This window comes from Hemitrygon akajei, chromosome 13, assembly GCF_048418815.1.
Source record: "Hemitrygon akajei chromosome 13, sHemAka1.3, whole genome shotgun sequence".
Taxonomy (NCBI): Eukaryota; Metazoa; Chordata; class Chondrichthyes; order Myliobatiformes; family Dasyatidae; genus Hemitrygon; species Hemitrygon akajei.
Window position 1 is genome coordinate 47158594 of NC_133136.1, and position 12315 is coordinate 47170908.

At 44.7% G+C, this 12315-nt stretch overlaps 1 protein-coding gene across 1 annotated transcript in view; it reads right to left on the reverse strand.

Annotated features, from left to right (window-relative positions):
- mtnr1ab (melatonin receptor 1A b) overlaps positions 1–11848 on the reverse strand; it is a 75851-nt gene extending 64003 nt beyond the window's left edge. Inside the window, exon 1 of the mRNA XM_073063950.1 lies at positions 11612–11848. Within this exon, the coding sequence (XP_072920051.1) occupies positions 11612–11795 (184 nt within the window). The 5' untranslated portion in view covers positions 11796–11848. The remainder of the gene's footprint in view (positions 1–11611) is intronic.
- Between the last annotated feature and the right edge of the window lie 467 nt (positions 11849–12315).

The window sequence follows — 12315 nt, forward strand, 5'->3', positions numbered from 1 at the left end:
GGACACTGGTAGGGGGCCCACGATATCCACATAAATGTGGTGGAACCTCCAGTGGGTGTGTTCGAACTGCTGTGGCGGGGCTTTAGTGTGCCGCTGCACCTTGGCTGTTTGGCACTGCGCGCACGTTCTGGCCCATTCACTGACCTGCTTGCGAAGTCCGTGCCACGCGAACTTGCTGGAGACCAGCCGGACTGTTGTCCTGATAGAAGGGTGTGCCAAACAGTGTATGGAGTCGTAAACTCGCTGCCTCCAGGCTGCCGGGACGATGGGGCGAGGTTGGCCGGTAGCCAGGTCGCACAGGAGGGTCCTCTCACCTGGGCCTACGAGAAAGTCCTGCAGCTGCAAACCCGAGACTGCGGTCCTGTAGCTGGGCATCTTGTCGTCTGCCTGCTGCGCCTCCGTCAGTGCCGTATAGTCCACCCCCAGGGACGGCCTGGACAGCTGGCCTGGAGAGTGCGTCCGCCACGACATTGTCCTTTCCCAAGACATGCTGGATGTCCGTCGTGTACTCGGAGATGTAGGACAGATGTCGCTGCTGGCGAACCGACCAGGGATCGGACACCTTCGTGAACGTGATGGTCAACGGTTTGTGGTCCGTGAACGCGGTGAACGGCCTGCCTTCTAAGAAGTACCTGAAGTGCTGGATTGCCAGATACAGTGCCAACTGCTCCCGGTCGAAAGCACTGTACTTGAGTTCGGGTGGTCATAGGTGCTTGCTGAAGAACGCCAGGGGTTGCCAGCGCCCCTCGATGAGTTGCTCCAGCACCCCACCGACTGCTGTGTCGGATGCATCCACTGTGAGGGCGGTCGGAACGTCCGTTCTGGGGTGCACCAGCATCACTGCATCTGCCAAGGCTTCCTTGGCTTTAACGAAAGTGGCCGCGGCCTCCTCGTCCCAAGTAATGTCCTTGCCTTTACCTGACATCAGGGTGTACAAAGGGCGCATGATACGGGCTGCTGAGGGGAGGAAACGGTGGTAGAAGTTCACCATACCAACGAACTCCTGCAGGCCTCTGACCGTGTTGGGCCGGGCAAAGTGGCAGATCGCATCTACCTTGGTGGGCAGAGGTGTTGCCCCGTCTTTGGTAATCCTGTGGCCCAGGAAGTCGATGGTATCGAGACTGAACTGGCATTTGGCCGGGTTGAAATCACTCAGGCGGGAGTAGAACTGGCAGAGGTGGGACAGATGCTCCTGATGACAACTGCTGGCTATAAGGATGTCGTCCAAATAGATGAACGCAAAGTCCAGGTCACGTCCCACCACGTCCATTAGCCACTGGAACGTCTGTGCGGCATTCTTCAGGCTGAACGGCATTCAGAGGAACTTGAACAGGCCGAATGGGGTGATGAGTGCTGTTTTGGGAATGTCTTCAGGGTGCACCGGGATTTGATGGTATCCCCAGACAAGGTCTACTTTGGAAAAGATTCTTGCCCCATGCAGGTTTGCTGCAAAGTCCTGTATGTGCGGCACGGGGTAGCGGTCTGGAGTTGTAGCCTTGTTCGGTCTGCGGTAGTCACCGCATGGTCTCCAACCCCTGGCTGCTTTGGGCACCATGTGCAGGGGGGAGGTCCATGGGCTGTCGGACCTCCGTACGATCCCCAATTCCTCCATCCTCTTGAACTCCTCCTTCGCCAGGCGGAGCTTTTCCGGGGGGCGCCTTCATGTGCGGGTGTGGAGGGGTGGTCCCTGGGTCGGAATGTGGTGCTGTACCCCGTGTCTGGGCATGGCTGCCGTGAACTGCGGTGCCAGAATCGATGGTAAATCCGCCAGGATTCTGGTGAATTTGTTGTCCAACAGCGTGATGAGGTCCAGGTGTGGGGCCGGCAACTTGGCTTCACCCAGGGAGAACGTCTGGAAAGTCTCGGCATGTACCAGTCTTTTCCCTTGCAAGTCGACCAGCAGGCTGTGAGCTCGCAAGAAGTCTTCCCCCAGGAGTGGTTGGGCCACTGCGGCCAGTGTGAAGTCCCATGCGAACCAGCTGGCGCCGAACTGCAGCTGCACTGTGCGGGTGCCGTAGGACCGTATCGTGCTGCCGTTTGCGGCCCTCAGGGTGGGTCCTGGCTTCCTGTTGTGGGTGTCGTACCCCGTCAGGGGCAAGATGCTGATCTCCGCTCCGGTGTCGACCAAGAAGCGGCGTCCCGACTGTTTGTCCCAGACGTACAAGAGGATATCCTGGTGGCCAGCCGCCATAGTCATTAGCGGCAGCTGGCCCTGGCCCTGGCCCTTGCAGGGCGGGTGACAACGGCAGGCTTTTGTGCCCCACTGCTGGTGGTAGAAACACCACTGTTCACTGGCCTCCTCACTCCTGCCTCTGTGTTGTGTGCACCCCCCTGCCGGGCCTGGTCTGGTCTGCTGTTGGGCGCGTGGCTTGGTAATCTGACCGACGGATGCCACGCTCTCCCTCTTGGCTTTCCACAGCACGTCTACACGGGTCGCCACCTTCCGGGGGTCACTGAAATCTGCATCGGCCAGCAGCAGATGTATATCCTCGGGCAGTCGCTCTAGGAATGCTTGCTCGAACATGAGGCAGGGCTTGTGTCCGTCAGCCAGGGACAGCATCTCATTCATCAATGTTGACGGCAGTCTGTCTCCCAAACCGTCCAGGTGAAGCAGGCGGGCACCCCGCTCACGCCGTGAGAGGCCAAAGGTCCCAATGACCAGTGCTTTGAGTGCTTCATATTTGCCTTCTTCCGGGGGCGACTGTATGAAATCCGCAACCTGGGCGGCCGTCTCCTGGTCAAGGGCACTCACCACGTGGTAGTAACGCGTGGAATCAGAGGATATCTGCTGAATCTGGAACTGGGCTTCTGCTTGGCTAAACCACACGCGTGGTCGCAGCATCCAGAAAGTCGGCAGTTTTAGTGAAACTGCGTGAACAGATGAAGAGTCGGTCATCTTTGGTCCAAATCCCCTTTGGACCGTCGGGGTCACCAATGTAGCGATGTGCTACACACAGCGCTGAAATAACGACACGCAGTCGGTAAGTCGTTTGGAGACTAGTTTACTTAAACTTCGTGGGATTGGCATTTAATCCCTAGCGCCCACCCTCTCCGGGCGGAAATGATGTCAGAGGTGCATTACCAAAGTCTCCCCCCGCGTGCTGGCTATTTGTGAGCCGGTTCGCCTGCGCAGAAAGTGGGTTGCCACAGTAGGTCCATTATTGTCCATCTGTAAGTAACTGTCTGTTGGTCACTTTGACAGCTAGGTTAATGGATTCTTTCTTAGTGTCTGCATTTGAACTTATTTTTTATGTGTGTAGATGTTAATGTCCTTTTGTAAGTGCAAAGCAATGCTGTGTTCTGGAGGACAATGTGTAATTGATTCATGAGGGTATGCTGAACACTGTCTTAATGGACATGGGATGTATTTGAAAAAGTACAGGCTGTATTGGGACAAAAGATCAAAGTGTTTGCCTGTTCCATGGGTGCTCTGTGCTTGACAAACTTGTATTTATTAGGGTGCCTTTCCTGGTTTCACCTGCCTTCAACCAACAAAAGACACACTTGTGGTTTCACAATGAGTCAGAATTCCGAGTCCCCCCCAACAACAGCGACAATCAAATGGTGACTAAGAATCGTGAGTTTTGAAATCTTTGTGACTTGCTATGTGAGTGGTTTATTATTTTACAGATGTGAGCTTCCTATAGTAGATTAGTATTAATATGAAGATTTGCATTGATACAAATGTGTTTTTGATCTTGCAAAGGATCACATTCATTTATAAAGTTTTATCATTTAATTATGTGAAAAGTACAAAATTATAGGAAGCTGCTCTACAGGTAGACTTACAGATACTTTTTATCCTTGCTTATTTGAAATCTCATCTGCCCAGCCTGTTGCTGGGCAGATGACAATTATACTGATAGCTGAAATTTGAGCTCATTCACTAAAAGATGAAGATACATAATTAAAATTCTCTCCCTCACTTTGAAACACTCATTCATAATAGTAGATGCTATCCAATTTGGAAAACAAATGAAAACATCCTTTTTCACTAATCCATCTTAAAGAGGGGACACTTAGTTCAAATAATCAAGAAATACTATCGCAAAGAAAGATAATTTCAAAACAGGATATGCAGTGCAATGAGGTGTTTTTTATTGTGATATAATAGAAAGAAAGTATCTTAGAAGCTGAAGAGGTCTAAAGTTCAGGGTAAATTTATCATCCAAGTACATATATGTCACTGTAAACAACCCTGAGATTCATTTTCTTGCAGGCATACTTAATAAGTCCTGGATAGAATAATAACCATAACAGAATCAGTGAAAAATCACACCATCTTGGGAGTTCTACAAGCGTGCAAAAGAAAACAAACTGTGCAAGTACAAAAAGAAAGAAACAATAATAATAAATAAATAAGCAATAAATATCGAGAACATGAAATGAAGAGTTCTTGAATGTGAGTCAGTAGGTTGTGGAAACATTGCAATGATGGAGCAAATGATGTAGAGTGACATTATCCCCTTTGGTTCAAGATTCTGATTGTTGAGTGGCAGGTAATACCTGGTGGTGTAAATCCTGAGGCTCCTGTACCTTCTTCCTATTGGCAGCAGTGAGAAGAGAGCGTGTCCTGGATAATGGGGGTCCCTGATGATGGATGCTACTTTCCTCCGACAATACTTTATGTAGATGTTATGGCACCACTCAGCCAGATTTTCAATCTCCTTCCTATATGCTGATTCATCACCATCTTTGATTTGGCCCATGATGGTGGCATTGTCAGCAAGCTGGAATATGGCACTGGAGCTGTGCTTGCCCACACAGTCACTAGTGTAAAGTGAGTAGAGCAGGGGGCTAAGCACACAGCCTTGTGGTACATCTGTGCTGATGGAGACCATGGAGGAGATGTTGTTCTAAATCCAAACAGACTGGGGTCTACAAGTGAGGAAATTGAGGATCCAATTGCAGAAGGATATATAGACACAAAAGGTCTTGAAGTTTATTGATCAGTTTTAAGGGGATGATGGTATTGAATGGCAAGTTCAGTAAAGAGGATCCTAGTGTATGCATCTTTGTGACCCAGGTCTTCCAGGACTGAATGATGAGCCAATGAGATGACATCTGTTGTGGACCTGTTGCTCCAGTAGGCAAATTGGAGCAGGTGCAAGTTGCTTCTTGGGTAGGAGTGGTATGTTTCATCACCAACCTCTCAAAACGCTTTATCACTGTGGATGTAAGTACTACTGGACAAAGTCATTGAAGAAAGTTACTAAGTTCTTCTTCGGCATCAGTATAATTGGAGCCTACTTGAAGTGGCTGGGTACCTCATACTGATGAAGCATGAGGTTAAAGATCTTAGTGAACACTCTAGCACGGGTCTTCAATACTTGGCCAAAAACCCTGTGGGCTCACCCTCCTCCTGTAGGCTGCTCGCACGTTGGTCTCAGAGACTGAAATCACAGGAACATCAGAGGGTGCAGGAGTTTTTGTGACGGTTCCTCCATATTGTGATGGTCAAAGCGAGCATAGAAGGCATTCAGCTCATCTGGAAGTGAAGCCCTGTTGTTGCCCATGTCATTTGATTTTACTGCATAAGAGGTGATAATATTCAAGCCCAGCCACAGCTGTTGACCATCATTCACTGATTCAAGTTCAGTTGTGGAATTGCCACTTCACCCATGAGAGGGCTTTCTAAAGACTGAACCTGGATCTCTTGTAACTTTAACACCTCTGATTGTGGATCTCATGGTTCATCCAGGGCTTCAGTTTGGGGAAGACTAAATGATTTTGTGAGACACACTCAACTACTACTGTTTTAACGTTACGTGACAACCATGGTGCATTCATATAGATTCACAGAGGAGTCCTTGAACACGGCCCAGCCCACCAACTTGAAGCAATCCCATAGCTGCTCATTGGCCTCCCATTACCACACCTTTGTTGTCCTAATTTCTAGCGCTTTGCTTTCTAGCCTCTGCCTGTATGCAGATAGAAGGACCGCCAAGCGATCAGGTTCATGTATCAGAAAGTTGCTTGAACTGCTGTTCTTTCATCATGGGATGCATTGTTTTTTTTGGCTTCACTGTATCTTCCACATAGACTTCAGAATTCCCTACTTTGCTGGGCTTATCGTGTATGGTCATGCACTTTGGTGGAAGAAATAAACGAGCAGACTATTCTTTAGATGGGGAGAGAATTAAAAATGCAAAGATGCAAGGGGACTTGGCACTCCTTGTGAAGGATACCCTAAAGGTTAACCTCCAGGTTGAGTCAGTGGTGAAGAAGGCAAATGCAATGTTGGTATTCATTTCTAGAGGTATAGAGTATAAGAGCAGGGATGTGATGTTGAGGCTCTATAAGGCACTCATGAGACCACACATGGAGTATTGTGTACAGTTTTGGGCTCCTTATTTTAGAAGGAATATACTGACATTGGAGAGGGTTCAGAGAAGATTCACAAGAATGATTCCTGGAATGAAAGGGTTATCATATGAGGAACGTCTGGCAGCTCTTGGGCTGTATTCTCTGGAGCTCAGGAGAATGAGGGGGGATCTCATAGAAACATTCCAAATGTTAAAAGGCCTGAACAGATTAGATATGACAAAGTTATTTCCCATGGTAGGGGTTTCTAGGGCAAGAAGGCACAACGTCAGGATTAAAGGATGTCCATTTAGAACTGAGATGTGGAGAAATTGCTTTAGTCAGAAGGTGATAAATCTGTGGAATTTGTTGTCACAACTGGTTGTGGAGGCCAAATCATTGGGTGTATTTAAGGCAGAGATAGATAGGTTCTTGATGAACCAGGGCATCAAAGGGTATGGGGTGAAGGCAGGGGAGTGGGGATGACTGGAAGAATTGGAACAGCCCATGATTGAATGGCGGAGCAGACTCGATGGGCTAAATTGCTCACTTCTGCTCCTATATTTTATGGTCTTATGGTCTATTCTTCCAGTCATTGTTCTTTGCCACATTACTTTGAAGGTGTTTGAACCCTGAGAGGTGATTTATGTGAAGCTTTCAAACTGGTGAACTGAATACAACAGTTATGGGTGGTTATGCAATTACAAAGGATATGATACTTGTATTCTAATTCAGAATCAGAATCAGGTTTAATATCACCAGCATTCTGCATCTTGTGAAATTTGACATCTTAGCAGCAGCAGTACAATGCACTAAAGGATAAACATAGAAAAAATAAATAAATGCATTATAGTAAGTATGTATTTGTATAATAAATAGTTAAAAATAGAAGTGCAAAAGCAGAATTAAAAAATAGTGAGGTAGTGTTCATGGGTTCAATGTCCATTTAGAAATCAGATGGCAGAGAGGAAGAAGCTGTTCCTGAATCGCTGAGTGTGTGCCTTCAGGCTTCTGTACCTCCTACCTGATGGTAGCAATGAGAAGAGGGCATCTCCTAGGTGATGGGAGTCCTTAATAGTGGACACCACCTTTCTAAGGCATCGCTCCCTTGAAGATGTCTTGGATATTATGGAGAATAGTACCCATGGTGGAGCTGACTAATTTTACAACTTTCTGTTGCTTCTTTTGATCCTGTGCAGTCGCCTCCCAACATCCTCCCCACTGCCACTTAATAAAGTAGCCACTGAGTGTGGTAGTGAAATAGTATAATTGCATCTCTTTCAGTTAAAGATTCTAATCAGATAGATTATTTCCTTGATTGTTCCAGGACATCTTCTTTCCCCAGTACTGTAACATTCTCCTTAATCTACAATGCCTTTCCCACTGCGTACTCCCTTTCTCAACCCTCCCTGGACAAATTGCATCCATTAATATTTTATATAACTTGTCATCCCCATTTTTAGCTGGGTTGCTATTATTACATCTTCTTAATGCCATTTGGTCAATTCCATTTGCAGCTTACCAACCTAGTTTAGTATGCTTCCCACATTTACCCGCATGCACAGTAAGCACACCCTATACTGCCTTGTACTCTTTACTCAGTTTGGTCCTATCCAAAAACTTCCTGCTTTGTCTTCGGGTGCTAGTTATCTCCCTTGATGATTGTTTGCAGTATTTTTCTCCTTTTCAGTTCTACTTTCTTCTGTCCATTTCCCTGGCAAATTTGCCTAAATCTCCCTCCTTTGCACTACAAGCCTCACCCTCAACAACTCTATTTCTAAAATCACTGGTGCTTGGCACAATGAGTAATCTGGATATTGCTATGTTTGAGATGCTGATTTTTTAATCATTTTCATAATTCTATAAAATCTACTTGCAGGGTAGATTTCATTATCTACTCTTGTCATTTGTGGTGATGTAGACCATGATTGTTGGTTGCTCATCCTTCCTCCACTGCCCACCAAAGATTTTCCCTAATGACTCTGTGATATCCTTAACCATGTTACCAGGCAAGGAACATAACAAAGTTTAAAGTTCCCATTTCAAAGTAAATTTATTATCAAAGTGCATAAATGTCACCATATACTAACCTGAGATTCATTTTTTACGTAGTATCCCAGTAAATACAAAGAAACAGAATAGAATCAATGAAAAACCATATGCAACTAGATGGACAAATGACCAATGTGCAATAGACAACAAACTATGAAAATGTAAAGATAACAAAAAACAATCAAAATAATAATAACAAATAAACAGCAATAAATATCAAAGACATGAAATGGAGAGTTCTTGAAAGTAAGTTCTTAGGTTGTGGGATTGGCGCAATGTTAGGATGAGTGAAGTTGATCGAATTTATCCCCTCTGGTTCAAGAGCCTTATGGTTGAAGCATAATAGCCATGCCAGGATTATTTCTGCAGCCACAGAAACACCTATGTGTTCCATTTACTATACTACCCTCTGTATCCATCAATCTCTTGACACTTTTCTCTTCCATTCATGCCAAGGATTTAATCTATGATGCCCTCAGAAGTCTCCAGGAGTAGCAGCCTGTCCTTTTTTTCAATCTTTCTGGGGATTAACCATTATTTCTCCACCTGCATTCACTTGAGCTGTGGCAGGAATATCTCTTATAAAGCTCCATCTATGAAAGATTCTGCATCAAAGGTAAACGGTGCTAATGTCACCTGGCATCTAAACTCCTCTAGGTGCTTAAACTTGTCCAGAACACAGAATGCTTTCAAAGTCAAGGCAGGCATTCCCCTGATATGATATGCTCTGCTACACCTCTGATTACTAGATGAGCTCAAGCAGGATATAGAATATACTTCAAATAATAATATTGGTCGGTTACTTAGTTCTTTTCCATGCCTTCATGAACTTTTCAATCTCCTGGGTCTCTGATTAAATCTTACACTTGTTTCTCATCATTCTTTCAAATTCATGAAGAGTTTTCAAAGCTCCTTTCAAATGCACATTACATTAAACATTAATGTCCAATCTATGGATAGTTATTCCTTGCATTAACAAAAAAAGTCTCTCATTTTTATTGTATACTTTGAAGTACCCATAGGAAAATTAAAATGAAATCCATATTCATAGCTTGCTCAAATATATCTGTGAATTTAATTATCAATTAATTGCCTTTACTATAACTTTAAAGGAAATATGCATTTTTTTAAAAATTGCCTTTTTCTTTACATTATTAATGTTTGACATTTTAACTGCACTTCCAAAGCCTGTGAATATTTCTCTTTCATAAGTTGCTTAGAGAACTCTATGGTAAGCCACGTTCTTGAGTTAATTGATTTGGTTTAACAGTGAATTTGGAAAATTCATCAGATATTTTTATTACAAATATATTAAATTAGAAGAATTCTAATTCTTAAAATTAGATCGTTTTGGGGATGTTTAATAACTTCCTGACATCATACTTTGCCCATCAAGATATTCATACTACTCAGAGGGAAGAATTGTGAAATGATGCTCACATACTGTATTTGGAGATGCCTTCAAGAAGCTTATGGATTCATCTTGGTCAAGCTCTGAAGAGTTTGCTTAGACTCTTCTGACATCCTTCATTTGATTACCTTTTTTACTGGATAATTTGCAGAAATAAATCCCCACCCCTTCAAACGAATAATTGTATAAAAATTGAAGTGTCAGGGCTAATCCAGATGTATTTCATGTCCTTATATTGTACAGCTTAATATCTTAGAGGTATTTGTTTACTAATTGTACCAAAAATTGAATTAAAGACAGCATTGGGTGCAGACAACAGCATTTACAAGAAACGGTCGGCTGAAATATGCCAGAGGCAGTGCTCCTTAACAGCAGTATTGTTTTTACCGATGAATTCTTTACAAACTTCACTAAGGATTAGCATCACCACAGGGAAGAATTTTATTCAAGAAATATTTATAGCTGCACTGAAAAAGTAAAAATAGTACCATCAACATTCATTATCTGTGAATAACAACAGAACAGTCATAGATGTGGATAAACCCGCAAAAACATTGCGAAGCTGCGGGAAACCATGCTGCTTGTGATGCTCCCTGAGCAAACACGGCACAGTCTGTGGATCCGGGGAGAACGGGTCATTAAACTTTTCTGCCATAGTATTCCGAAATATGTGCGCTAATTTTCTTTAAATTTTCCACAAATTGTTCTAATGAAAACGACAACACGGTGAGAGAAATATATTAGTATCGCTTCCAACCGGATCCAAAGCTGACTGTGTACTCTTAACAGTTTTTTCTCTTTAGGAAGTGCAGGAGATATAAGAGCAGCAGAACATCACTCATACCATCCCGGACATCTCACTCTCAAACTAGTCCTTGATGCTAGTATGGGCATTAACACAACCCTCTACTCTTGATGCCTTCTGCCTGTTCCATCAATGCAAACACTTCTGTCATGGGATTAACTGAAATCAACTGTTCTCTTCAGCATCAACAGGTGTTTCATTCACCTGGAGCCGAACCGCGCCACTACACACCACGTCCGGTGTACTGTTGTGTGCTTAACACGGTGAAACGACACGGCTCATTCATCATTTATCAGGCAGTGCTAAAATTCTGCGCTACTATGACTTGACTGACCGGGGTGTAAAGGTGCAAAGTCAGGCTCAGCTGCAACCTCAACTTTAAAATCAATCTAATCGCCTCTAAAAAAAGGGGGGGGGGATTTTATGGAGAAGGGAGCAACTCCAGGAGTGCCACCTAATGCAATCACTACCCTAACCTTTCTATTTCACTCTCACAGATAGATAGTTAGATGGAAAGATGGATAAATAGATAGATAGAGGGGAGGGGGAGTGGTTCAATAGCCCCTCACACAGGAAGTTTGGAATGAAAGGGTCACTTTAAAAACGGACGACATCTGAAATATCCCGCTCGAAAACGTGGTGGAAATCGACTCTCATAACTTTCAAAAGGATAAGGAGGGGAGGGGAGAATTCCAGAGAATTGGTGGTACCGGCACCAAGAGCCCAGTTGCTTCTTTCTGTGCATGTTTCCCTGATGTCGGAATGGGTCAGCGGGGTGATCCGCTCACCGCGCTGATGTTACAACAGTTGGCTGCTACCATTTCTGTAATGGTCTGTGGTATTTCAATGTATAAAACACTGCTGCCGCTCCCAGTACCTGGGAAACACGCGCACTTTTATCGAGCATCAACCCCAACCAACTACACCCACTTCCCCGTCCAAAAAAGCCTGCACAGTTTTGATCAAACAACATACGGGGCTCTTTTAAAATATAAATTAAAACTTAAAATAGAAAACGCATTAATAACTTCCGGACTCACCGGCGTTCCTCAGTTTTTTGTTCCTGTAAACTGACAAAATGACGAGTAGGTTCCCCAAGATATCAATCACGATGGTGAATATGAGCAGTCCGGCTAGAGTGTTTGCCACCCAGGCAGGGCGATCGAAATTGAACGCATCGGGTCCCGAGCCAGAACTGTTAAAACCGCTTATGTTCCGATTCATTTTGGTTGGATTCTGACTTGGCACGACGATTTCAGATTCTAGGAGGAAAATGATCAACCATGCAATCTGAAGCCTGTCCGGCTCAGATTCACAATTGGTCACCAGCACTGAAATTGATCAAGGTAACCTCCATCTGTTCCTATTATGATTCAACCTCACATTTTTTCATTGAAAAACTAGAGCTATCTAACTTTTTTTGTGGAAGTGTCTAATCTTTAAGACGCTGGACTTTTATATCACTCGGTCTCCCCATTACAATGTTAGTTAGTGGCATTTTCGCGTTTGCTGCCCCCTCTTTCATCCCGTGACGCGCTCTTGCGGCGAGGCGGTGTGGAAGACCGCCTCTTGGTGGTGGAGGGAAGGAGCAGCTTCGATTTATGGTCACATTGCACGATTCACAGATCACAGCCCGGCGCTTCCCCAGCCTGCAGCCTTCGCTATTCATTCATTCATTTCACTTGCTGTTCATTCATACATGTACATACATATAAAAATGCCTTTGTTCCATTGCCACTCATTT